Source organism: Mirounga leonina, unplaced genomic scaffold (assembly GCF_011800145.1).
Source record: "Mirounga leonina isolate KUSES-001 unplaced genomic scaffold, KU_Mleo_1.0 Mir_150, whole genome shotgun sequence".
Lineage (NCBI taxonomy): Eukaryota > Metazoa > Chordata > Mammalia > Carnivora > Phocidae > Mirounga > Mirounga leonina.
Genome location: NW_023270374.1, coordinates 22,419,039 through 22,446,911, shown reverse-complemented (window position 1 = coordinate 22,446,911; position 27,873 = coordinate 22,419,039). Strand labels below are relative to the sequence as shown.

The following is a 27,873-nucleotide window of genomic DNA, read 5'->3' as shown; positions in this document are numbered from 1 at the left end:
ATGTGGACAGCCTGGTGTGTGGCTGTTTTGTCTGTGGCAGCTGTCTGTGGCACGCGCCAAGAGACAAACGCTGTCCTCAGGGTTACCAAACACGTGCTGAGCAACGGTGAGTCCAGGGGGGTTAGCGGTGACATGGGGTGGGCAGGGCTGTCCAGCCAACTCTGAGGTTCCCAAGGACCCTCTTTGTCACTGGCAGATTCTGCATCAGGTGGATGGGTAAATTATTCCCCCTTCTGCTTTTGGCTACCATTTCCTGAGCGCTTACTCTGTGCAAGGCAGCATGTTAAGGATTTTAGAGCCAAGGCAGTAGACAGCAGTAACTAAGAGCTTGGGGTCCTGGAGTCATCCTTCCTGGGGCTCAAATACTGACCGCGTGGACTTAAGTCCACAACTTGAGTTTTCTGAGCCTCAGTTTCCTTATCTGCAAAATCGATGTGATTTTGGCCCCATCGCGGAGGACAGATATGAGGATGGATGAGAAAGCCTTTTGAAAACTTAGCACAGTTCCTCGTACATGGGAGGCCCTCAAATGTAGGAGCTGTAATTATTGCTGCCTTTAATTCTTGGGACCTCATTTTTGTCAGCTGGCAAATGAAGACACTCCCTGCCCTGACTCCCGTCTAAGCAGGTTTATAAGCTCTGAAGTATGGAGCACTCAAAAGGGAGAATGAAGAAGAAAATCTTTCCACGTTTGGTGAACGATGTGAAATCTAGTGAAAGTGAGAGCAGGTCAAGGTCAGCAGCTAGTGAGCTTGCTGGGATGTCAGGGCTGGATTGATTGGTCTGGAGGTGTCTTCCCATTCGACCCTGACGTTTTACCACTAGGAAGAACGGCCCAGAGAGCCGAGCAGTGCTCCAGCGGTGGTACCCGGGGGCTGTGGGAGAAAGCCCTGACTGGTACCCTTGCTTCTCTGCAGCCATTTCCGGCACCCTACAGCAGAGTGATGCTCTCCGCTCAGCCCTGAGAGAGGTGCCCATGGGTAAAGCTGGTGGTGATGGTGGTGGACCGCTCTTGGGGGGTCTGCTTGGTGGAAATGGAGGTGGAGGTGGTCTTCTGGGGGGCCTGCTTGGTGGTGGGGGTGGAGGGGGTGGTAGTGACCTGTTGGGTGGCGTTGGGGGAGGCTTATTGGGTGGTGGAGGCAGCAGTGGTGGGGGGCTGTTAGGTGGCAGTGGCAGTGGGCTGTTGGGTGGTGGAGGCAGCAGGGGTGAGGGGCTGTTGGGTGGCGGAGGCAGCAGGGGTGGGGGGCTGCTGGGTGGCAGTGGTGGGGGGCTACTCGGTGGTGGTGGTGGTGGTAGGGGTGGTGGTCTTCTGGGGGGCCTGCTTGGTGGTAGGGGTGGAGGGGGTGAAGATGACCTGTTGGGTGGAGTAGGGGGAGGTTTATTGGGTGGTGGAGGCAGCAGTGGTGGGGGGCTTTTGGGAGGCAGTGGTGGTGGTCTGCTGGGTGGCAGTGGTGGTGGTCTCTTGGGTGGTGGTGGTGGTGGTCTTTTGGGCGGTGGCCGACACCATTACAATGACTACAGAGGCGCTGAATTCTCCCGAGGTGTCGGTGGCGTTCCCTACAACGATTTCCATGTCCGAGAGCGCCCCCCAAAATATACCAATGGTGACCAGCTTGGCGGTAATTACAAGTATGGTCACATCGAGACCAATGACAACACCGCTCAGCTGGGGGGCAAATACAGATACGGTGAGATCCCTGAGTCAGATGGAAGCAACAGGGACCTCCGAAACGGCGACTACCGCAATGCTGTGAATGCATATGGCAGCCCCAGGGGCCATGGGCGGTACAGGTCAGACGAAGTTGCAGCAGCCGTGGGCAGGCTTCACCGGAGAGAGCTGCGGCCTGGAGAGATCCCACCCGGTGTAGCCACTGGGGCACTGGGCCCAGGTGGTTTGCTGGGCACTGGGGGCATGCTGGCAGCCAATGGCATCCTGTCGGGCCAAGGTGGCCTTCTCGGCGGAGGTGGTCTCCTTGGCGATGGAGGACTTCTTGGAGGAGGTGGAGTCCTGGGCGTCCTCGGCGAGGGTGGCATCCTCAGCACCGTGCAGGGCATCACCGGGTAAGGAGGGGCCAGGCTCTCCCTATCAAGCCCAGATGATGAACCTACAAGCTGGGTGATCACACCCAGGGGCCTGGAGTTCAAGGCTTGGCCTCAGGACTGGAGGTCTTGAGAGCCCCAAGTTGTATGGCTTGGGGGTCTTGTCCTTAAGCAGTCCTGAATGTGAGTCTCAACTCACCTTTTCATTTATGTGTGTGACTCTGGGCCACACTTTTCATCGCTCTGAGTCTTGATTTCCTCATCTGTAGAATGGTCATAGTCACAAGATGGAAAATACCCAAGGATTTAAAACTACACATATAGAGTAATTTCAGCTGTGCCCAGTCTCCTCCTCACATTCACTATCTAATTCAACAAATACTTAGTGCTCCTCCTACGTGCAGGCCACTGTGTTGGCACTGAGCACGCGGCCACATGGTTAGCCAAAAGACACGTCTCTTGTCCTCATAGAGCTTGCAGGCTGATGGGGTATATGGGCTTTCATAAAGATGCCTGAAAATAATCATACAGTTATAACACCAGCAAGCAGTTCATGGGGGAAATAGGGATGTGTATAATGGGGGAGGTCAGGGAAGGCTTCCTGGAGGAAGAGGGTCTTAATCTGAAATCTGAGAATATGTAGGAAGGAAGCGGGCAAGGAGGGGCAGGGACAATAGAGGGAATGGCATCTTTACAAGAAAAAAAAAATCCAAAGGAAATACCTGGAAATGCAAACAGTGCGTCTCCAGCCAATAGGAGGGTGGGTCATGGCATTCTTTCTCTTTCACTTCTCTGTGTTCTCCCAGTTCTATCCACAAACCTCAGGTCTCTTTAGGGCCAGGAGGAATGAACGCAGCACAGAGAAGGGGGTGGTGTGAGACGGGGCACTCCTGGCGAGGGGTGGCAGGCAGTGGGGCTGACCCCCATCTCACCACCCGGGTCCTATGCAGACTGCGCATCGTGGAGTTGACCCTCCCCCGGGTGTCCGTGAGGCTCCTGCCTGGTGTGGGTATCTACCTGAGTTTGTACACCCGCGTGGCCATCAACGGAAAGAGGTGTGTACCCTCAGCCCTGGAGGGGCCCCCATCGCCCTATGTCCTGGCTGGGAGATCGTGGGCAGGTCATTTCCCCTCTCTGTACCTCAGCCTCTTTGTCCATAATATGGGGGGAATAATAAGACCTAATGTGTTACCAGTACGTGGCTTATACTTTTGGGCTCAGGTCATCTTGTGGTCCCCGTCAGCCGTGAAGGTAGCCTGCATGGTTGTTAAGCTCTGGGAGGCTGGAGACAGGCGACAGCCTGGGTTTGAATCCTGACTCTCTTTAAAGCTGTATGACCTCGGTCAGCCCCTTCATGTCACTGAGCCTTAGTGTCTTCTCCTGCAATGGACATAAAGATACCTCCTTTTCCAGGTGGCTGTGGCCACAGGCGAGGGAAGGCAAGCAAATGTCTCCCTGAAGAGTGCCTGCCACAAAGTAGTGCTTATCCGAGAACCTCACAGAGAGGACTTTGGTGTTGATTTCTCCCCATGGGATGAGGTCATGTCTACAAAGCTAGGTCAATGGGTAGTCACCTTGGAAACCAGAATTTATGTATAGAGTTCATTTATTGACCCCTGTTCCTAGCCTTTGAAGGAAGCTCTCATAGACTAAGGAAGAGATAGAATTTGTTCACATATGTAGAGGGACCAGGGAAGCCTTCCGGTTTGGGACCCCTAAAGATGAGCAAGGAGCATAATAGATGCACAAAAGAAAGAGGCAGGGACAGCAAGGACAGAGGCCAAGGTGCAAGGTGCTGCATAGAACTGAATGAAGCTGAGCTGCCTGGCAGTCGAGGTTGACTCACAGTCTCACCGGCCCCATGATCTCCTCCAGTCTCATTGGCTTCCTGGACATCGCTGTGGAAGTGAACATCACTGCCAAGGTCCGGCTGACCATGGACCGCACGGGCTACCCTAGGCTAGTTATTGAGCGATGTGACACCCTCCTGGGGGGTATCAAAGTCAAGCTGCTTCGAGGGTGAGTACCAGCGGGCAGTGGAGTGCCTTGGGGGATGGTGAAGTGGTCTGTCTTTGACAAATCATATGGTTACGAGTAAAGGCTCTAGAAGAAGCCCACAGTTCAAACCTCAGCTCCACTATTCCTTGCTGTGTGACCTTGAGCAACTCTGTTGCCCTCTCTGTGCTCCAGCTTCTTTGTGGAATGGGGGTAACTGTTTTCCCTTTGGAATTGAGATAATGAATGCAAAACACTTAGTACAGAATCTGGTACATTTTAAGAGCTTTCTGAATATATGTCTAGCAGGAGTTTTGTGTCTCTTGGAGTCCTAACTCATGGGGAAATTTCCCAATGGGTTCTGTCCAATGCAACCTTGGTTAGGGGTTGAGTTTTTTCTGTTATGCCCTCCTCATAAAGTGGCCAAATCCCCATACTCTGTCCAGAGAGGTTTCAAGTGTCTGTGTATTGGGTACGCTGTCCCCCAGTGATGGTCTTGGATGAGGGCACATCAGGGCAGCTCAGAGCTGAGTCCTTTTCTCTTCACTCCCTGGCCCTCATCATGGGAAATGCTTCTTTGGCTTCTCTCTTCGAGACCTCTGACCCCCTACTCCTTCCCCTCCTGTGTTATCAGTGTTTTCTCACTATCACTCTAGTGCTCCTCTTACCTAGACTTTTTTTTTTAAAGATTTTATTTATTTATTTGAGAGAGAGACAACGAGAGAGAATACATGAGAGGGGGGAGGGTCAGAGGGAGAAGCAGACTCCCTGCTCAGCAGGGAGCCCAATGCGGGGCTTGATCCCAGGACTCCAGGATCATGACCTGAGCCGAGGGCAGTCGCCCAACCAACGGAGCCACCCAGGCGCCCCATCTACCTAGACTTTAAAAGTAGAAAAACTCATTGTGCCACTTGAACTCAAGAATTTCTGATTCATGTGAGCTTCTCTGAGTCTTTGTTTCTGCTCTAGGGTAGGTAAGGACAGAGAAAATTGGCCCCTGATATTTTGGTGAGGAGAGGAGGTGGAGACCCAGAAACCTCACAGATTTTTACATTCACATTTTCACTAGGAAATATATTTGGTAATACATGGTTAAAAATATAAAAAAAAATAGGGGCGCCTGGGCGGCTCAGTTGGCTGAGCGTCTGACTCTTGATTTCGGCTCAGGTCATGATCTCAGGGTCATGAGATTGAGCCCTGCATTGGGCTATGCACTCAGCGGGGAGTCTGCTTGAGAGTCTCTTTCTCTCTCTCTCTCTCTCTCCGTCCCTTTCCTGCTCTCTCTCTCTAAAATAAATAAATAAATCTTTAAAAATATATGTAAAAAAATTAAAAGGCACAGACTGAAGAGCCCTCTTCCCCACGCTGCTTCCCATCTGCCCCTCCCCAGCAAGCTCACTGTGCTTCTTTCTTGATTCTCCTTCCAATTCCTTTCTACAAATGAAGCAAACATGAATGTGGATTCTCATTCCCAACCCTCCTTTTAACACAAATGGGCACATCCTATAAACATCATTTTGCACTTTGTCTTTTTCACTTACTCTATTTGGAGATTTTTCTGTATTTGAACATTGAGACTTTCCTTGTTGTTTTTACGGCCATGTACTATTCCACTGTCTGGACAAACCCCCATGAATTTGTCTAGTCCCCTGGGGTGGGGACATGGCAATCTGCCTAATCTTCTGCTCTGACAAACAGGTTACAATGAATAACCGTTTATATACATTTTAAATGTGGGTTGATGTATCTGCCAGATAATTTCCCAGAAAGAGAAAACAGTCTGTGCCCTGAATGGACACAGATTAAATTCAGATGATCCCTCCCCCCACACACATAGACACACACACACACCCATGCATGGGTAAACGTGCAGGTGCATTTTCAAGGGCCTTACCCTCCAAGGAGAATTGGAACCAAGACAAGGCCCCTCGAGGTGTGCATCCACTTGAAAAGGAGACCAAAATGCATAGTGGAACGTTCTAATTAGGACACGATCTCAAGAAATTCTTTGCTCTGTCAAACTGGCAAGCACTGGACGGTCAGTTACGACGTGGGCGGACACAGGGAGTGTTCAGTGGGGGCAGAGACGGATGGATTTTTAAGGGGCCAAACTGTCCGTGACACTTTTTTTTTTTTAAAGATTTTATTTATTTATTTGAGACAGAGAGGATGAGAGGGAGGAGGGTCAGAGGGAGAAGCAGACTCCCTGCCGAGCAGGGAGCCCGATGCGGGACTCGATCCCGGGACTCCAGGATCATGACCTGAGCCGAAGGCAGTCGCTTAATCAACTGAGCCACCCAGGCGCCCCTGTCCGTGACACTTTGTATTAGGATAGCCATGTTTCACTCACTTTCTCGTCACTGAGGGGCCTCGGGAAACACATGCTTGCTTTACAAGTCTGTCCATCTATGTGTCTTGTCTATGCATCAACACCGTGATCTCCTCCCCTCCTCAACTAACTGGTTAAGACAGTTAGTTTACAGCTTGTGATGGACTTAGAACTCGCTCTGGACCACTTCTCCGGACCCGTTTCTTTGTCTGTAGAACTGATCACATGTCCCAAGCTTTTCAACAAGAGCAATGCATTTCCTCTTGCGGACCACATGAGCACATTTTGCTGACCAGTGTTTCTCCTCCCCTCCCTCCCACAAACATTAATTGAGCACCTACTATGCACTAGACACTGTGCTAGGTGCTTGGATCAAGTAATACGTTCATTTCCCTTTAGGAAGACGGCACAAAGCGGCAGCAAGCAGCCCACTGAGGGGCAGATGAGCAGGAGGGAATGACTTTTGCACCTGGCCCATTGCAGAGTTCAAGGAGCATTTGTTTGTTGGATGGGTGAATGGATAGATGGATGGATGGATGGACAGATGAGTGAATGTTGAATGAAAAGCCAAGCAATTTGTCAGGGTTGCCTGTCCAGTCAGGTCCAGCCACTGTCCTTCTGGCTTTCAGAACAATTTCCCAGTTCTCGCTGTTCAGGGCCTGGCCAGGGACCCCAAGTGTGGACAAGCTTGGTGAGCTCCCTCCTCCCTTCCACTCCTCTCTCCGCAGGCTTCTCCCCAACCTCGTGGACAACTTAGTGAACCGAGTGCTGGCCAACGTCCTCCCTGACTTGGTGAGAACCCATCCCGGGATGGGAAGCTAGAAGCACAGACTTTCCCCAGACTGAGGGACCACAGTCCAGCCTCCATCCCTGTGGGCATGCAGGTGACCCAGAGGGACGGAGGGAGCCAGAGGGCTGGGACATGTTCTTGGGGGTCTGGGGAGGACCTGGAGGACCATGGAGGGACAGATTAGTGAAGGGTTAAGGAAGTGGAGCTTAAGAGTCACACAGTTCTGGTTTGAATCCCAGCTCGGGCACTTCCGAGCTGCGTGACAATCATCTTCCCTCTTTGAGTCTTGGTTTTCCCAGCTATAAAATGGGGGTTAGGAGAGAGCCTTCCCCATAAGGTTGTGGGGAGGACCGTGCCGGGCACAGAGCAAGCAGGCAGTAAATGTTAGCTGTTGTCAGTATTCGTGCTCCCCTCCCCAACCCTAGCCCCATCACTGGAACCTCATGCCGTCTCCCCTTACAGCTCTGCCCCATCGTGGATGTGGTGCTGGGTCTTGTCAATGACCAGCTGGGTCTCGTGGACTGTAAGTCCTTCCTGCTTTGCTTCATTCAGCCAACATCTGCCAGCCCTGATCTGGGCCTAGCCATGGGAGGCACTGGGGACATAGCATGTCTGGGAGGAGGGTCCAGTGTGGTGGGGGCACACCCACTCAGGCCCTCAGAGTGCAGTGCAGCCGATGCCACAAGAGAGAGGCTACCTGGCCAGACATCCCCCCGGAGGAAGGAGTCTCCCACCTGGCCCCGGAGGCTCAGGCTCTGGACTGGGACAGGGAGGCTGGGTTTGAGTCCTGGCTCTGCCCTGACACCGGTGTGGACTTGGAAAGACTTTCCAGGTTCCTCATCTCTACAATGGGAGGTTGGCTTCATCCCGCAGAGGGATTGGAGAGCGAAGAGCAGGAGACACCGTGGAGACTGTCCGGGTCCTCAGAACCAGGCTCCAACACCATCCCACCATCCAAGATTTCTGAGTGAACATTCCTGAAGGCAGACCTGCCCCATATAGTTGTGCAGTTCACGCACGGCATGTTCCAGGGATCTCCTTTCATATAGACCACCACAACATAATGGAGGCACCTGACTTATGAGGGGCTGTAGTTTCTACAGCCATACAGTGCAGCCCTCTGGGGTGGCAGTCCCATCTCTCGAGACCCCAAGCAGTTTGAGGATGGCTTTCCCAGACAGGTAAAGTTCTCTCCCTTTGTGGCCAGGAACAAGGGAGGAAGAGCCCAGATGATGGGGCTATTGGTCACAAGCAGTCAGGGAAGTCCACGCTTCAACTAAGCACCACATCGTGGAACCTTAAACCTTCTTCCCTGGTCACAGTACTTCACAGTTTACAAAGCTTATCGATATCCAGACTCTCATGGACCCCACAGTATAGTCCAAGGAGTTATATTAAGCCGATTTTACAGAGGAGGGAACTGGAGTTCAGAGAGGTGCAGTGTCTTGCCTAAGGTCACACAGCAAGGAAAAGGCAGAGCTGGAATTTGAACCCAGAACTCTGGCTCTTTTCATGCTGTCTGGATCTGGAGCCTTGCTGCTCTGCCTGCTTTGGGGCACAAGGAGGGAAGGCATCTCGGAAGGTCAAGGGGACTCCCCGTGACCCCCACCTTTGCCTGCAGCTCTGGTTCCTCTGGGGATATTGGGAAGTGTCCAGTATACCTTCTCCAGCCTCCCGCTTGTGACTGGGGAATTCCTGGAGCTGGACCTCAATGTGAGTGCCGGGGCCTCGGGGCAAGGGGAGGTGGGCAGGGGTGTGACTGCCAGACCCATGGGCTTCTACTCAATGTCTGCGAAGCAACGTTTGAACAGGACCCTCTTTTGATGACTTGAGGACCTTCTAGGAGCCACATCAGAAAACACAATCACAGCCAACACTTAGAGGTGCTTACTGCTTTCCAGGCACATTCTAAGTGTTTGATGTAGATTAACTCAGTCTATCCTCACAGCAACCATATGATATAATAAGGTGAACTCTTATTGAGGCAACGGAGGCACAGAAGTTAAGCCACTTGCCCAAGGTCACAGAGCGAATAAACGTGAGCCTGGGATCTAAACCCAAGCAGTCTACCTTCTGCTACTACGGACTTGGGTTTCCTGGAGGAATGAATCCGGCCGGTAGCGTGCTGATAAGCGCCAGCAGCCGGCAATCCGTGATTAAAAAAAAAAAAAAAAAGTCCTGATTCATAGCATTTGCTGATTTCCATGGTCTAAATACTGCCACCGTGGCCCATTTTAAGCTACCAACTTGATATCACTGAATGAAGAGTTGGGAAGACAAGCGTAGAATGTCACAAGAGCGCTTATGAGCTGGCGTGAGCTGGTTCTGGGACACCACCGAATCCGGCCCCTAACTGCACGGGGCACATGCATGCGTGCTCCCCCTGCGCTGTACCAACATGGATGCTTCCCCCCCGCCCCACCCCCCGCCCAATGCTCCATCAGATACAGACCTGCAGGTGCACACCCAAGCTGCCACAGACAGAGCCTACTTGGGCACACATATATGGGCACACCTAGTCTATTCATAAGCAATAGCCATCCAAGAGATATTTGTTGGTCACCTGCTGTTTGCCAGACTCTGGCCTGGGGCTGGAGGTGCATTGGTGAACAAGGTAAGATCTCTGCCTTAATGGAGCTTACAATCTATTGGAGGGGATAGGCCATCCAAGAGTCACTCAAACAAAGACACAAAGATCGTGAAAGAGGGTCCCAGGATATCAGAGCCTGAAGCAAGGAGATAGGATGTACCCAGGAAGGTCATGGAGGGCTTCATGGAGGAAGTGACACTTAAGCTGAGACCTGCCAGATAAGTGGGCCATAACAAGAGAAGAGTGTGGGGGAGGGAACAGGGTGTGGGAAGGTGCCACGGTGGGGGTCATGAGATGGTGGTGGGGCCTGACCCAGTCAGTAGGGACAGAGTAACTCTCCATGAGGTGGAGAAGTCCCCGGTGCAGACCACACAGCATCTGCCGACCGTGGAAAGGTGTCTGGTCTTTAGAGTGTAGATACGCCATGGCATTTTGCAGATCCATAAACATGCTGACTTGTTGTGGCAGGATGGAGTGGGGAAGAATCTATGTCACACATGTATTGAAAGCAAAAGATGGCTGTAAGTGGTCATAAAGTGAGAACTGCAAGAGGTTCCATTCCATCACAAATGAAGGAGAGCTGGGGGCCATAAAAGAAAGGATAACTCAGTCCCAGTGGGCTTAACCGAGGAAGGCTGCTGGCGGCAGATTCAGGACCTCACCCAGTCTCAGCCTCCTCCTCCACTCATCTCCCTGTACCCCTCCCTGTGACCCCTTTCCTCTCTGCTTCCCCAGACTCTGGTTGGGGAGGCTGGAGGAGAGCTCATTGACTATCCACTGGGGCGGCCAGCTATGTCTCCCAGACAAAAGATGCCAGACTTGCCCCCCATGGGCGACAACACCAATTCACAACTGGCCATTTCTGCCGACTTCCTGGGCTCAGTGTTGGCCCTTCTGCAGGAGCAGGGGGCACTGGATATCGACATCACCGACGGCATGGTGAGTCATGGCCCCATCGAGAGGTGGGCTGGGCTGGGCAACAAAGAGCTCCCCACTGATCCTGTCTAGTCCCCACAGACTTGGGAAGATTGCTTTAAAGCAAGAACAGTAGTAGACAGCCCATCCCCCACTCATTTCCCACTCATGGACATGTATTGATTATGTCAGTGTTTACCAAAGCCTGGTGCCTAGGGTATTTTAGGTGACTCACAGCCAGGGCATGAAATAACATCAAATCATATTCAGTTCTATTTAATTTTATGCCAATCCTTCTTTAAAAGCATGATATATGTTTCTATATATGTATACCAATATAAATGCTTAGAATCCTTTTACTTGGTAAACATTGATATTAAAAACTAAATCATACATAAGAATAAGGTATGATCCAGAGTAATTTTCTTTCCAAACCTTTTCTTGTGAAAATTGCAAGCCTTCAGAAAAGTTACAAAATAACACAATTAATGCCCAAATATCCTTCACCCAGATTCACCAGTTAATATTTTGCCATATTTGCTTCATGTATACCAATCCACCCATCCATCTGCTTACTCACCCATCTACTCATCCATACATCTATCGTTCTATCCTTCTTTCCTTCCATCCAACTTTCTGTCCATCCAACCATCCTTCCATCTATCTATCTATCCATCCACCCATCCATCCTTCCATTCATCCAACTATCTAACCTATCTATCATCTACTTAGCTAGCTAGCTATTGTTGAACAATTTAAGTTTTTGGAACCATGACATTTCACTCCATAAATTTATGTCTATCTGCTAAGAATAAGATGTTCTAAAAACAAAACAAAACAAAACAAAAAAACCCACCATATCAATTGTGTCCTTCTTTGTTCCATCAAGAGGAAAGTCTCCATTTAGTGCCAGTATATAGTTAACCCTCTCTTGCACTTTTAAGTATCCTCTTTTTAACTCAGAGAGAACAGAACTCATACCCATAGCCCTCCACAGACAATGATATCCAAGCAGAATGTAATGGCATTATTTTGTTTTTATTGTATTTACTTTTCCAGTTGCCATTTCTTTCTGTCAAATGGTACTGGCTTTCCATTTTTTAGTATTTGAGGTTTTCAAAAGCAAGTCAATTGAAAGAAAACATTAAGTAAATAATAGTACAGGCTGTTCAAAGATATGGCAGAATTATGCATTTAGTGGACACTGAGTTATGCACATGGACTCACTGATGCTCGCCTTGTTTTAATCAAGAATTACATTTAGAGGGGAAAGAGTCAGGTCTGTGGTGAGCTTAAGTGGCTGGCCCTGTCCACTTAACCACAAAACAGCTACCGTGATCAGTATGGTGGTTGCTGTTGGACGGGCAGGGCCCCCCAAGTGGTCTTTAAAGAGAAGAAGATGCCCCCCACTGGTTGTCTTAGGGTGTGTAGGAGTTTAATCACTGTGTTAGCAACTCCCATCTGTCCCCATAACCTCAGGGACTCACATGACCCTTCTTGTCCTGCAGTTTGAAGAGCTTCCTCCTCTTACCACGTCCACGCTGGGAGCTCTGATTCCCAAGGTATGTAAGGCAGAAGTGTCCCCTTGTCTTCAGCGCTGCCCTCCTTCTAACTGTCCCAGGAACTGGGTCAGAAGGGGAGACACTCAACACTAGGGTGGGGCGACCTGACACCCTCCTTAGGAGTGCAGTGGCAAAGTGTGGTATCCAAATCCTTATGAGAGGGGAGCATGGAGGGTTGAGGTGGAAAGACCCTGAGCTCTAGCAGTAGACTGGCCTGCACAGGTCTAATCCTGGCCTGGCTACTTCGTTGCTGTGTGTCTTCAGGCAAGAGTCTTAACATCTCTGAGCCTTAGCTTCCTTATCTGTCAAAAAAGGTTGCTAACTCCCACTCCACAGCTTCATCTAAGAGAGTAAGGATGATGAAGGTGATAATTCATGTAAAGATGCTGACACAGAGCACATGCAGGTGGAGGGTGGCTTAGATGGGAAGAGCCAGGTTTCTGGAGCAGACAAACATGATTTTGAATTCTAGCTCAGCATGTCTCAACCATGCTACCGTAGGCAAATTACTTCTCACTGGGCCTCAGTTTTCTCATCTGGAAAACAAGGATAACAACTCCCACTTCACTGTGTTGCTGAGAACCTGGGATCTGAACGTAGGCACAGAGTAGGCATTTGATAAATGTTCACTGTTATTATTCTTGTTAATAGTAACAAAACCTATTTTAAAAGCGGGGGGGAACAAGTGGGACTCTTGTCAGGTTAGTAGTTAGGTACAGTGGGAACAAAGGTCTTTCTGATCCCAGTTCCTGTCCCAGCGCGGGTCCCAAGCCTGTTACCCTGCCCCTGGAAGCAAAGAGTTTCTTACATAGTAAGTGTCATGCAGGTACGAAGGATTGCTGTAATCTACAACCATTTTAGACATTTCTCTATTCTACCTGTTCTGCTTCTGGTTGTAATTCAGAGGCAGGAAGGGAGACCCAACTCAACAAATGGTCACTATCGCCCTCGTGTGGTTGGAAGCTGAAAGGCAGAGCACCATTATCTAACGTCCAGAATGGTGGCAGCTCTGGGAGGCAGGGAGAGCCCTCAGTCAACTGGACCTTTTATTTATTGGGCCACTTCTTATGTGCACTGCACTTTACAGCTTATGAAAGAAATTTAAGAGTGCACTCTTTTATTTGGTTTTAATTACCCTCCCTCCCCCGCATTAATGGGGCCACAAGAGAGGAGCAATCCATTTTACAGATAGGGAAACAGAGGCTCAGAGAAGTCACACAACGAGGAAGTGGCAGAGCTGGGCTAGAACAGGGACTCAGGCCTTGAAATGGGGCTGGGTCTGCAGCAGGGGGAGGATTCAGGCTGGACACAGAGGAATGTCTCCTGGAGATCCAGGTTGGGGTGGAGTATCAGAGTGGGGAGGGGCATCCCGGGTCTCCTGCTGCTGTGGGGAGAGTTTGAGGGGGACTCTCCACGTCCCTGTGAAGGAAGGTGTTGCTAATTGTTGGAGACTGTGTATGTTGGGGTAGGTCCCTCCAGTTATCCTGAAAATCCCTTTGTGAAAAGCCAATTCACGAAGTCATTGATTTGTCAAAAGCCAGATTGCCAAAGGGTGGATCCACTAAGTGGTCATTTGGCTGAATTTACTAGATTTGCCAATAGACCCAGTTTGTTCAAAAGAATTTCACCTTGGGGCGCCTGGGTGGCTCAGCTGGTTGAGCGACTGCCTTCGGCTCAGGTCATGATCCTGGAGTCCTGGGATCGAATCCCACGTCAGGCTCCCTTCTCAGTGGGGTTTCTGCTTCTCCCTTTGACCCTTCCCCCTCTCGTGCTCTCTCACTCTCTCTTTCTCAAATAAAAAAATAAAATCTTAAAAAAAAAAAAGAATTTCACCTTGAATGTGTTCAAGAAAATAAATAGAGAGCCTTCTCAGGACCAGAATCTACACTGCTGCATTGCACATGGAAGTTTCCATTTACATGGAATTCTTTTCTTTTTTTTTTTTTTAAGATTTTATTTATTTATTTGACAGAGAGAGACACAGCGAGAGAGGGAACACAAGCAGGGGGAGTGGGAGAGGGAGAAGCAGGCTCCCCGCAGAGCAGGGAGCCCGATGCGGGACTCGATCCCAGGACCCTGGGATCATGACCTGAGCTGAAGGCAGTCGCTTAACCAACTGAGCCACCCAGGCGCCCTACATGGAATTCTTTTCAAAGTAACTTTGTCGTTTTTCCCATATATTTATGTTCATTTAATATATTTAAGAAAAGTGTTCCTTAGGGGCACCTGGATGGTTCAGTCAGAAGAGTGTGTGACTCTTGATCTTGGGGTCATGAGTTCGAGCCCCACGTTGGGTGTAGAGATTACTTAAAAATAAAATCTTAAAAAAAAATAAAGAAGAAAGAAGAGTGTTCCTTAAAATAAATTTTTTGGTAAAACAGTTATTTAGCAAATATGGGAACTGATTGCTTGATGAATTGTCCCTTTAGCTAATTAGCTTTTGGGGAGTCCATTTGCAGCAAACAGGCTCCGATTCCTCCCACCGTGGGTCTCCAGAGACCCCAGCCAATCCAGGTAGGCTGTGCCTCGCTCTGGGACTTCACTGTGAAGCCCCTTAAACTGTGAACTTTCTCATTCCAGGTGGGGCATCCAGAGGCAGCAGGAGGGGAGGGAGGCCTGGGCTTCTTAGTAACATAGACCTGGGCTGGAACCTTAGCTCTCCTGCCGGCCATAGACAATTTGCTTGAGCCGCAGGTTTTTTTTTTTTTATCTGTAACATGGGGAAAAAATACCCCATGGAGTTGTTACGATGATTTGATGCAATCGTGAATGTCCAGACGAACCCATCTTGCTCAGCAGCAGGTTCTGAGCATTTCTGGACATCAGGCATTGAGCTTTGCTGTCACCCCCACATTTAATTCTTCCAGTAACCTTACATGAGAGGCTCGGAGAGGGCAGCCCCCTGCCCAAACCCAGCAGTAGGTCAGAGCCCCTGCATGTGGTTTGTAGGGCTCGAGAGATGCTGTTGGATCTGAGGGTGCCCAGTCTGAGACCCTGGGCCATGTGTTTAGAGGTTGGCTGATGCCCCACTGGGCACCCCCACCCCCCAGGGCTCCACTCACTCTGGCCTGGTGTCCACCCCCAGGTGTTCCAGCAGTACCCTGAGTCCCGCCCACTCACCATCAGGATCCAGGTGCCGAACCCACCTTCAGTGACGCTGCAGAAGGACAAGGCACTGGTGAAGGTGTTCGCCACTTCTGAGGTCATGGTCTCCCAGCCCAATGACGTCGAGACCACTATCTGCCTCATCGATGTGGTGAGTATCTGGGGGGGGGGGGGGCGTCATGTGATCTTCTGGAGTCCCCAGATCCCTTCAAACCCCCATGGGACCAACCATAGTGACTACTAGCCAAACATGGGGCCAGATGATCTGATTCAAATCCAGTCTTCAGCACTTCTAGTTATGTGACCTTGGGTGGATCACTCCCTCTCTCTGGGCTTGATTTTCTCCTCTACTTTATGGGGATAGCAGCGGGGCATTAGTAAGATGCTCAGAGCAGTACCTGGCCTACCGTAAGGGCTCCTTCACAGGTTGTAGAGCACAGTGTGGCAATTCATGCATTCAGCGATTTGTTTTGAGCATCTACTCTGGGTTACGCTTTCTACTAGATGCTGGACAAAGGGGAAACAAGGCAGATGGTACTGGTTCTCAAGTCCCTGGGACCCAGCAGGAGACAGATACAAATACAATTTCCAGTTATTTCATAAAGAAGAATCCTCTTAAAATCATGTGGCTCCTTTTCTCAAAACTTCTCCTTTCAATCCTGAAACAAGAGCCAATCCACTAACAATGACCCACAAAGTTCTTCTAGATCATCCCCTGGTTACCTTTCAACTCCTCACTCTTTTGCTCTTTTACTCTTTCACCAATGTGCCAGGTGGAGTTCCACCCCAGGGCCTTTGCATATGCTGTTTCCGCTGTTGCTTGGAATACTCTTTCTCCAGGTGTCTGCATGACTCACTTCCTCATTTCCTTTAGGTCTCTGCTCAAATGCCACCTCCCCAGAGAGGTCTTCCCAAGACCAGCTGTCTAAAATATCCCCACCCCTGGCCTCCCTCTCTCTCTCAGCCTTAACCTGACACTGTACAATGCATTTGTTAGTTTACTGCTGGGCAGAGATGCACATTGTCTTCTTCACTACAGCATCCTCAGAGCCTAGCACAGGGTCCCGCACATAGTAGGTACTCAGTAAATATTTGTTGAAGCAATGTGCTGTGTTAAATGCCATTTCCCCCTTGGTGGTTAAAGCTTTAGATTCAGACACTTGGGGTTCTGTCCCATCTGCTGTGTCTTCTCAGGCTCTCCTCCCAGGATTCAAGAACAACTGAGCCACCTCTAATCCAGGAAGTGGGTATTCTCGGCTAGAGCATGCCAAGCCATGGTGTGTTGGGGGTCCTTTCTGGGCATCATCAGATGACAGATTAAAAGGGCTGGTTCTCACCCAGGGAGTGGAGATGACTGCCCCTCATTGGTTGGTCCCTACTCTGTGGAAATTTTCCATCAACAGCCCAAATGCTGTATGATCCAGCTCAGAGCCCTGCCATGAAGCCCCGGTGCCCCCAGGATGCAGCCATGACTCCTCTCCAGCCTGCTAGCCCTGCCTGGTCTGGCCCCTTCTCACGCTAGTCATCTGCGGTCCTCTTACCTCCTTACTCTCTGGCCTTCTCTCTTCCCTCTAATGCTAACCTCTTTCCTGCCCCGGAGCTTTTGCACATACCCTTCCCACTGCCTGGATCACTCTCACACCCTCTTTTTCACCTGGCCAAATCCTATATACCCTTCAGGCATCAGTTCGTGAATGGATGGGATGATTTTGCACACCCATGCGGGTCCCTGCCATACACACCCAGAGCATCCAGTCCTTCATCATCCCAATTAATCACCTGAATGTGTTGGAGCTTCTTTTTTTTCATAAGACCAATTTATTTTATTTTATTATTTTATTTTATTGTATTTTATTGTATTTTATTTTATTTATTTTATTTTATTTTATTTTATTTTATTTGGTGTGGGAAGCAGGGAAGCAAAGAGGAACGTTCCTATAACCAGGCTTCTGCTGGAGAGGGGTTGAGTCTGGACCTTTCATGCCCTCTGCTGGGGGTGGGGGTGGGGCAATTGCACTTGACATTGATGATGCCCAACCCCATCTGCAGTGGCTCATTGGGAGCAGCTTCCTAGGCTGCAGGCCCCCCGCCCCCCGCCCCGAGACAGCTCAGACACCCGCACCAGCCAAGCAATCCCTGCTCCCTGCGACAGTGTCTTTCTGAGGGAAGTTCACTCGGCCCTGCTGACTTACTTGAAAACAACCCACTTGTCAGCGAACGTAGGCAATTTATTACTCCCAACCCCCCTCTCCAGAGCAGGGATATCCATTATATAGGGAGCGTTACTGGGGTCTCGGTTCGTAAAGGGAGGTTTGACCAAGACCTCGGGGGACGGACAACCTCTGTTAATGCAGCACCTAGCCGGCGCCTGGCACACACAGCCCGCCCCGCAGCGCACCTCATTGTCACCCCCTTTCCTCCAGGACACAGAACTCTTGGCCATGTTTTCCGTGGAGGGAGATAAGCTCATGATCGACGCCAAGCTGGACAAGTAAGGGGGTTTGCGGACTCGGGCTCCTGCCGCTCAGAAGGGCCTCTTTGGTCCTGCCACGCCTGGGGCCAGCTCCTGAAGGGACGCCTGGGAGGACACCGGAGGTCCCCTCGCACGGCTGTCAGGGCTGGGTAAATCCCGGAGGCTGCAGGGGTGAAACCGGGCTGTGAGTGCCAAGGGCCCTGGCGCGAGCTGGGCAGGGTGGGTGATGCCGTGAGCTTCAGAGAAAGGACCTACTGCCAACAACAACTACAATGTCAACAATAATAACAACGATGGGTGTGATGAGGATGTGCCCGGCTTTGCACTAGGTATCTGTATGCATGATCTTGTTTAGCCTTGCAATGGCCGTGCGGGGTCAGGGCTATTATTTTCCCATCTTTTTTTTTTTTTTAAGATTTTATTTATTTATTTATTTGAGAGAGAATGACAGAGAGCACGTGAGAGGGGGGAGGGTCAGAGGGAGAAGCAGACTCCCTGCCGAGCAGGGAGCCCGATGCGGGACTCGATCCAGGGACTCCGGGATCATGACCTGAGCCGAAGGCAGTCGCTTAACCAACTGAGCCACCCAGGCGCCCCTATTATTCTCCCATCTTAAAGAGGAGACAACTAGGGCTTAGAGAGGAGGTGTACTGACTCAGGGCCGCACCGAGGGTACAGAGAGGGGCTCTGGGCCAGCCCAGGTCTGTCTGGCCCAGAGCTGCATCATCCATTACAAGCGCAGTCTCCGGAGCCAAGCAGTATGCGTTCAAATCCTAACATGACCACTGACGGCCATGTGACATAGTCAGGTGACTCTGCCTCTCTGAAACTCAGTTTTCTCATCTGAAAACGGGGATAATAGTCCCTACCTCGTAGGACTCATGAGAACAGCTGTTATTTGTTGGATGTTCTCTATGTGCCAGGCATTGAGCTAAGCCCTAAGTGTGTCTCCGTTCATTTCATTCCTGATGTCAGCCTATGGCAGTAAGTACAATTATCATTCCTACTTCAAGATAAATGAGATCCTATGTAAAATTGTCAGCACGTGCCTAGTTCGTTGTAAGTTGTTCTTCTTACGACAAATATTTATCAAGCCCAACAATGGGAATTACTCGGAATAGGACACGAATCAGAGCCATCCAAGAGTCTCTCTAAGGCGGTGATGCTTGACCTGAGGCCTGGATGAGGAGAAGGGGCCATGGAGGAGGGCACAGTTCAGGCAGCGAGAGCAGTGCAGGAAAGAGCTCAGGTGTTGTGGATGGAGTAACCGAGGGGGAAGGAGGGGAGGGAGTGGAAGTCGGCAATAAAACACGACGGAAGCAGTCTTCTCCCCTGAGAAGGCTCACTGGTTTCTGTGCTGCCGGATGCACAAGGGCTCCAATCGTCTGGCCCAGGGCAAGTCTGGTCCGGCCTCTCTCAGGTAGGGCTGTTGGTCTGCAGGTGACATTCAGGCACAGTGAGACCGAGACCCTCAGGGGGCAGAGAGAGACCTCAAACCCTGGTCTCGGGCCCCCTCCTCAGAATAGCGCAGCGGCCAAGAGTGCATCTCAGGGCACGAGTCCTGGGCTCTGGCTCCTGAGCTCTGTAGCCACGGCGAGGTCCCCTGGAGCCTCAGGTTCCGCTCCCAGAGGTCACGAAAGGATGGAGCGAGGTGGGGACGATCGCTCCTGGGTGCGTGCGACGCACCCTGTACCAGGAACAGGCTCGCTTGGATTGCTCATTTAGTCCTTGCAGCTGCCCACTTTGCAGAGGAGGAAACCGAGGCAGAGAGAGGGTAAGTACTTGGCCAAGGACCCACAGCCAGTAGGTGTCACAGCTATGATCTGAGCCTTACGTACACCAGTCCGTCCTGATCCATGGGCAGTAAGTTCCAGGACCCCCCGGTGGATGCCTGAAAGTGCAGCTGGTACTACAGGTTAGCTGCACTGTGCTTGCCTAGCTCGCATACCTGTGGTAACATCTACTTTATAAGCTAGGCACAGTGAGAGACTAACAGCAGCAGCTCATAAATAAGATACGACTATTGTAAAAATAGACTGTAATAAAAGTTATGTGACTGTCATCTCTCTCAAAGTACTGTACTATACTCACCCTTCTTTTTTTTTTTTTTTTTAAGATTTTACTTATTTATTTGAGAGAGAGAGAGAGAGAGAGCACAGGCTGGGGTGGGAGCAGAGGGAGAGGGACAAGCGGGCTCCATGCTCAGTGCAGAGCCCGACGTAGGGCTCGATCTCAGCACCCTGACATCATGACCTCAGCCAGAATCCTGAGTCGGACGCTTAACTGACAGAGCCACCCCGGCATCTCTATACTCACCTTTTTTCTTGTGATGATGTGAGATGAAAAAATGCCCACGTAATGAGGTGAAGTCAGGTGAATGTGACGGAATGTCAGGATACTATTGACCTTCCCATAATAGGCCAGAAGGGGACTCCTCTCTTCCCGACAGCAGCTGAGCGCGGGTCCCTGAGCCCATGGACAACGAAACCTGGGGTCTACCGTGTATGGTATAAAAGCTCGAGCACCATGTCTAGTACATAGTTGGTGCTCACTACGTGGACCTCAACACTGTTCTTATTAACTGCCCCCGGGGGTCAAGAGAGGTCTTTGTGAGGATGTTGGTGGAGGGGCTTCTGAGAGTTCATTGCAATACAACCCCTTATGATTCTCAGGCAATCACTATTTCTAACTGGCTGTTTGCTTTCTCGGCAGGACTCACCTCAACCTCAGAACCTCAAACGTAGGCAACTTTGATGTAAGTACTAAGCTCAGCCCCCAGGGCAAGATCCTCTGGGAATGGCATCCCCGTGTGGCTGGCTGGGGCCCAGGGAGTTGGGGAATGCCAAAGCATTGACATCTCTGTCAGGCCTCCGTTCCAGGTGGGGAAACGGAGGCCCACAAAGCCAGGGAGGGGCTGGGTACAGACTCCCAGCTCCGACTCTGCCTGTGAGGCTGTCCCATTTTAACTGACTACTCCCATGGAGGCCACTTGGCCCAAATCCCTCCACTCCTGGGTGGGGAGGTGCTAGGCGCAGCCATGTCCTACAGGACCCCTGCTTTTCTGGATTGGGTGGGGGGAGGTTGGCTTTGCCACTGACTCCCATGTAATCTTGAGCAACTCCAACCCACTCTGAGCCTCCGCAAATAGGTTTGGATTTATTCCTAGCCACCACTTTACCACCACACTCTGGAACTCTTCCTTTCTAATCTGAGATGCTCAGATTCTAGGGTTTGGTCCTGTTTCCTCGTTTCTTTGCTGATTATTGGGTCCCCCCACACCACCAAAGTCTGCAGAAATGCCCCTCTTTTCTTTTACAAACTGACGACTAAACAGATGCCCGCTTTTCCGAGCAAGCTGGGGTGAGATTTCCACATGCGCAGAGATACTCAGATCACCCACGGTGTTGCCTCTTTCTGAGTTTTTGCAAACCCCAGCCTCTCCAACCCATGGAGTGGTGTCACCAGCTTCATTTCATGGATGGAGAAACTGGGGCCTGGGGATGAGCAGTGACCTGCCTCGCAGCTGCTTGGGGCACAGCTGGGACCAGAACCGGAATCTCCGGACTCCAAGCAGAAGCAGCGGCTCACAGAGCGTGATATTAGAGAACAGTCCTGGGATAGCAGAGCCGGGCACGGGGCACCAAATTAAGCTTTTTTTTTTTAAACAAATTTCTCTCATTTAATCCTCAAAACGAACTTATGATTTGGGCACAATTATTAGCCCATTTTCCACATAAGGCAGCCAAATGCAGAGAAGTTGGTCGACGTGTCCAAGGTCACGGCGCTGGGATAAAAGTCCCGCGCGCTTGTCACGGTCCTACCATGTGGTTCTACACCAAGGCAGGTACTTTACATAGAGGAGTTTACGTTTGGCTTTTACAACCACTGTACGAGGGAAGGGTTATTCATGCCTATTTTCAGATGTGGAAACCAAGGCTTAGAGATGTTCAGAGCGCGCACACATGAAAAGTCTCAAGGCTGGGCATTTCACCTGATCTGCCCGTAACCCTCGCTGCCTCCTTGCAAGCGGGGCTTGCTGGCCCATTTTACAGCTGAGGAAGCTGAGGGTCCTAAGTGGTGAGGGAGACTTCCCAGAGGCCCACAGAGACTAAGCTGGGACGGGAACCCGGAGTGTTGGCGACACAACCCCAGGGCCTTGCGTGACACCACCATAGACTACAGGCCCTGGGCCTCCCCCAGTCCCAGCCTCACCATGAGCCTTGGACCAGCACAGGCCCTGCTCTGGGCCTCAGTCTCCCTAACTGCAGAGACAGCAGGCAGACAGATATGCCTCACGCCTGTCCAACTCGGTGGTTCTCGAGTCACGGCAGCTCCCAGATTCTCCCAGAGCTGTTCTGTGTCTTCCGCTTGGGCCACAGGGTAGGGCCTCAAGGAGCCCTTGGGGATCTGAGTGAACCCCTGCCAGGGTTGAGTTCTCCTTCTTCCCTGCAGGTTGGCCTCTTGGAGGTGCTGGTGGGGAAGATCTTTGAGCTGGCGTTTCTGCCCGCCATGAACGGTGAGAGTTACGCCCATGACTCTGCAGGGGTGTGTGGCTGGGGGGCCTGGAGGCTGCTGGTTTGCTGGGCGTATTTGACACACAGCCGTTCTGCCTCAACTGTATTTCTGAGAACTTCACCCTAAGCTTATATAATTAACCCTCTGAAGGCAAATGTTGCCCCGAGGGTCCATCAACTTCCTTATTTGCTGCTTCTGCTGTGTTCTCCTTCTCCTTCTTCTTCCTCTCTTCCTCCTCCTTCTTCCTTACTTGGCTGATTGTTTTGTTTTTCTGATTATCTATGTAAAATTCTGATTACATATGAATATTATATGTGTGTAAGTTTTAGAAAGTCCAGAACAGTTTAAAAAGTAACATCTCACCTCCCAGAGGCACTTAATCTCAACACCTGGTTATAGGTCCTTCTAAATTCTTTTTTCTCAATTAAAAAAAAAAGTCCAAGATATTTCCTGATTTCTTTTTGTGTGTGTTTATTTTTAGTTGTGGTAAAATACACATCACATGAAATTTACCTGCTTAACCATTTTCAGGTGCAAATTTAGTATTGGTAGGTATATTCACATTATTATGGCCCTGATTGATTTTTATTTTTTCTTTATTTTTAATGTTTTTTTTGCACTTGATTGAAACTGGTTTCCTTCCTTTTCTTTTTATTGACATATAATGTATCATTTGTTTTAGGGGTACAGTTCTGTGATTCACCAGTCTTACACAACACACAGTGCTCATGTGTTGTCCTGATTGATTTTTAATCATGTATTTAATTTTACTTATACGGGGACTATATGAATAATTATTGTTGTAAAAAGTTCGATCAGTAGAGATAAAGCTAAAGTTGCTCTTACTGATCTCCCAGCCTCCTAACCCAGACTCTGCCCCCTAGGCAACCACATTATCAGTGAGGGTTTTCCGCTTCATAGAACGAAGGAACAGAGCATGATTCCTCCTCTCTGTGGTGCCTCGGGGACATTATCAGGAAGTTATCTGAACTGTGGGGCCACTGGAGGCTGGGAGAGCTGAACCCTCCCCATTGTAACCTCGTCCCTAAGGCCTCCACCAAACCTGGCCCCACCCTCCCTCTTCCCACTTCCCCCTGGTGGAGGAGAGGATGGAGAGGGACTGCTGTCAGCTCTACCAGCCGGGGTTCATTTGGGGCGCTCTCCATGTCCAACAGACCTTTATTCTGGAAACTGTCACCAGAAGAGGCTGAATCGCAATCCCAGGAAGGCCCTGGTCACCAAGGTCGTGCATGTTCCCTGGCAGGAGAGGAGGATGTCAGGAGCGAGGCTGGGCTGGGCTGACTTTTGAGGCAAGAGGTGGAGACTCTCGCCCGGGCTTGGTCACTAAGAGGTGGTGTGAACTTAGCAGCAAGTCCCTCATTCTCACTTTATCATTCTCAAAAGTGAGAGGCTGGATTAGGACCATGATTCTCAAAGTGGGTTCCATGAAAAATTAGTCCTACGGGATACTCTTAAGAAGAGGGATTCATGGCCAAGCAAGTTTGGGAAATTCTGAATATACTGCCCTAGGGTAGATTCACCATGTCCTTAGCTCTCTGAAAAGTCCTGCTGGAGGCAGAAAATCTGTTTAACTCCAGTTCCCCCACCTACCCTTTCATCCATCCATCCCTTCCTTCCTTCCTTCTTCCCTTCTTTCCCAGAACATGAGTCAGCATGAATCTACTTAAGTTCTGACAATCTAAAAGCAATCAGTACATCCCACCGTGGTCACTTGTTGGGACTCCATGTGCATCCTTCCATGCCTCCATTCAGCGAACATCTGTCCTCTCCTCTGTGCCCAGCCCAGGGCTGGGTGATGCTGGGGACACAGTCCTGGCCTGCAAAAACCTCACACTCTGGGTAGAGGTGACAGATGGAGAAAGAGAGAATTCATATTCTGTGATTTTTGTAATGGTGGGGGTGGTTCAAGGGAGGGCAGGAGCCAAAGGTTTCTTGGCCTGGGCTGGGGGAAGCCTCACAGAAGAGATGACATCCAAACAGAGTCTCGGGGGAGTCTCAGAACTCAGCAGGCAGGCAAGGCTGAGGGCGTGTGCTCTGGGCAGGAGCACCTGCTCGGACAAAGGCCTAGAGATGGAACAGAAATGGCTGGTCTCCTTGTAAATCTTGGTGGCCTCCTATAAGGCTGATGCCTCTAAGCCACACTCACTCTGCCTGACCGTTTTGGTGGTGGTGTTTCTTTTCACAGCCGTGCTGGGCTCTGGCGTCCCTCTCCCCAAAATCCTCAACATCGACTTCAGCAATGCAGACATCGACATTTTGGAGGTAAGGGGAGAAGAACTCTGTTCTGCCCTTTGTTCCATGCCCAGGAGTTGGGAGGAGGAAGAGAAGGGAGGGGAAAGGTAGGGCAATGGAGGCCTCTTCCTTCAAAGGATGGGGCTGAGGGAACAAGAAACAAAGCTGAAGAACCGTCAATGAAGCTCTCTTCATCCACCATCTCATTTCGTCCCCAGGACAGATGTTATTGCCTCCATCTTGCAGATGGGAATACTGAGGCTCAGAGCTGTAAGGGGCTCACCCACAGTAGAAGTGCGATGTAGTTCACTGGAAAAACTTTTATTGAGCACCTATTGAGTGCCAGATGATGTGCAAGGGGGTGGGGAATACAGCAGTGAATAAAATGGACAATCCTGGTCCCGGAAAATCTCTCCCAGCCAGGGGGACAATGGACCTTTGGATAGATATTCCTGAAATAACTGCTAATTATAATCATGGCAGGTGCCTTGAAATTCAGTTGCAGGAGGCCTTTTTGCCATGATAAAAGCCACATATGCTCATTAACTGAAATTCGGAAAATACAGAGAAGATTAAACAAACACATTTATTCTCTTAGATACATTTGCTCCCTAGAAATGACCACTTAGAGCATTCTACTTGTTTTCATTCCAATCGTTCTGGAGTTTTATTTTTAAACATGACTTTGCTCAGTAGGGCCTGGGTTCCAATCCTTATTCTGCCAGTATCCAGCTGGGTGACCCTGGGCAAGTCACTTAACGTCTCTGAGGCTCAGTTTTCACCTCTGTAAAAGGGGCTAATCATAGCACCTCTCCTCAGGGTTGCTTTTAGAATAAAGTGAGAGTCTAAGTGTAAAGTGCCTTATACTTAGTATAAGGGGAGGCCACTTGCCCAAGGTCGCCCAGCTAGTGAGAAGTAGGTTTTGTACTGGTATAACGGACACAGCTCCAACCGTGGTTCTCGACTAGGGCTGTACTGCAAGCCCCCTCCCCAGCCTAAGGGCCTTTTTTAAATTAGTGGGGATGATTTTTTCTTTCCTAAATAATCATACTTGAGTATTTCACATCAAAATACATACTATTGTATTATAAATTACTTACCTTTTATTTCTTCTTTATATTCCAGCAAGGGATATAAGTAGGTTCTATAGATTATGAATTTCATTTCAGAATAATAAAGGAGATAGCACAAATACCTGTGATAAAATGTAAACTGGAGTGTTGGGTCTGAAAGGCGCAGAACCGCTGATTTAAAGAGAAAACCAGCTTTGGAGTGCCTGGCTGGCTCAGTGGGTAGAGCATGTGACTTCTGATCTTGCGGTCGCGAGTTCGAGCCCCACATTGGGTGTAGAGATTACTTAAATAAATAAACTTAAAAAAAAAAAAAAAAGACCCAGCCCAGACTTGGTCTTGTACAACCTCTGTAAATGGTAGCTACTTTCTTCTCCTCTTTCTTTTTCTTTTTAAATATTTATTTCTTTATTTTAGAGAGAGTGTGCGGGTATGGGGGGAGAGGCAGAAGGAGAGAGAGTCTCAAGCCGACTGCCCGCTGAGCACAGAGCCTGACACAGGGCTCATCTCATGACCCTGAGATCATGACCTGAGCCGAAACCAAGAGTCAGGCGCTCAACCAACTAAGCAACCCAGGCACCTTCTCCTTCTTCTTCTCCCTCTTCCCCCCCTCCCCTCCTCCTCCTCTTCTTCTTGTTATTATTGTTATTATTATATGGGTCTAGCCTTTTATTTTAACTTTTTCATTTTAAAACAATTTTAGACTTACAGAAGAGTTGCAAAAATAGTACAGAGAGTATGAGAATACTCTTCACTCAATTTCCCCTAATGTTAGCATCTTATATAACCAGAGTATAATGATCAAAACCAGGAAGTTCACATTGATAGAGAACTATTAACTAAACTACAGATCTTCCTCAACGGTTTTCGCACTTGCTGTCCTTGGTCTGGTTCAGGATCCAGGATCCCACTTTGCACTTGGTTGTCAATCCAAATCTGGAATGGTGTCCTCCAACGTGTGACAGTTCCTAAATTCTTGTGTTTTATGATCTTGACATTTCTGATGAGTCTGGCCCATTGTATGGGATGTCCTACAATTTGGATCTGACCGATGTTTTCTCACGATGAGATTGAGGTTACGTATTTTTGGCAAGAACGCCACGGGAGTGATGCTGTGTCCATCTCAGTGCACCGTATTGGCGGGGGGTGGGGGGGGTGGGGCACGCAATGTCAGTGTCTTATTCCTGGGGATATTGACTCTGATCATGAGGTGAAGGTGGTCCCTCTCAGTTTCCCTGCTGTTGGTTAACTTACTATTTTTCCCATTGTAACTAATAAATATCTCATGAGGAGATACTTGGAGACGACCACCCATATACCTTATTTCTCATTACACTTTCTCCCACTCATTTTGGCATTCTTTAATGGTTCTTGTCTGCAAGAGTTATTACTGTGGTGTTTGCCTCATGGAGGTGGTGTTTGCCTCATTCCTTCCACATTTATTAGTTGAAATTGAAAGGAGGAAGAGCCATCCTTTCTCCTCCATTAATTTATTTACCCAATTATTTATATCAGTACAGACTTATGGGTACTTATTTTGTTCCATGGGTTAAATCTATTATTTACTTTGCTGTAGATATTTTGAGTCAGGAAAATTCGATTTTGGAAGAATGTGGACAGACGCTCAAGCTTGTTTCTCTTATTTGGGGGAAGAAAGAGATGAGGGGCAGGAAGTGAAGTGTCTTGTCCAAGGTCCCCTGTACAGGGCAAGCTAATGACATGGCCAAGGTGCTCCTCCGGCCCCTTTAGTCCCAATAAACCCCCACTGTTCGCAGTTGCTCCTTCCCAGAAATGTGTCTTGCCCAGTCCTCAGGCAGGTGACTGCTGAGGTTGTAAGCAGAAGCCATCTCCCCCACTAACTGGGTTCTCTGTTCTGACTCCAAGGACCTCCTGGTGCTGAGTGCCTGAAGGACGGAGGCAGGGATGCTGCTGCAGCCCCAGAGGAAGCCAGAACTCGCCCGGGAAAGGCTCTGCTAACACAGTCTCCAGCCCTGAGTCCCTTCAGCCCCCTACGACAGGTTCCTCCCCAGCTTCCCAACCCTCTTCCCACCTGCCCCCTCCCCAAGAAAGGAACCAGCCAGAGACTCTTTTGGCAAACAGTGCCGGCCACGGTCAGTCCTACGGTCAGCCCCCGCGTTGGAAAGGAGGTCACCTGGAGGATCGAGTCCTCTTAGACTCCATGCCAAACCCCACACTGCGCACTTTACACTTTCAATAAAAGATTCCAATTTCCTTG

The 27,873-nt window shown here is 49.8% G+C and overlaps 1 protein-coding gene across 1 annotated transcript; it reads left to right on the top strand.

Moving 5' to 3' along the window:
• On the top strand, positions 1-27,873 carry BPIFB4 (BPI fold containing family B member 4). Its single transcript, XM_035005664.1, has 16 exons — positions 1-106; positions 918-980; positions 1,542-2,061; positions 2,991-3,095; positions 3,916-4,059; positions 7,093-7,156; positions 7,617-7,677; positions 8,776-8,867; positions 10,480-10,683; positions 12,168-12,221; positions 15,307-15,477; positions 17,750-17,817; positions 20,512-20,554; positions 22,252-22,315; positions 24,521-24,597; positions 27,522-27,873. The coding sequence occupies exons 1-16, from the start codon at positions 1-3 to the stop codon at positions 27,543-27,545; spliced, it is 1,860 nt and encodes a 619-aa protein (XP_034861555.1). The 3' UTR covers positions 27,546-27,873.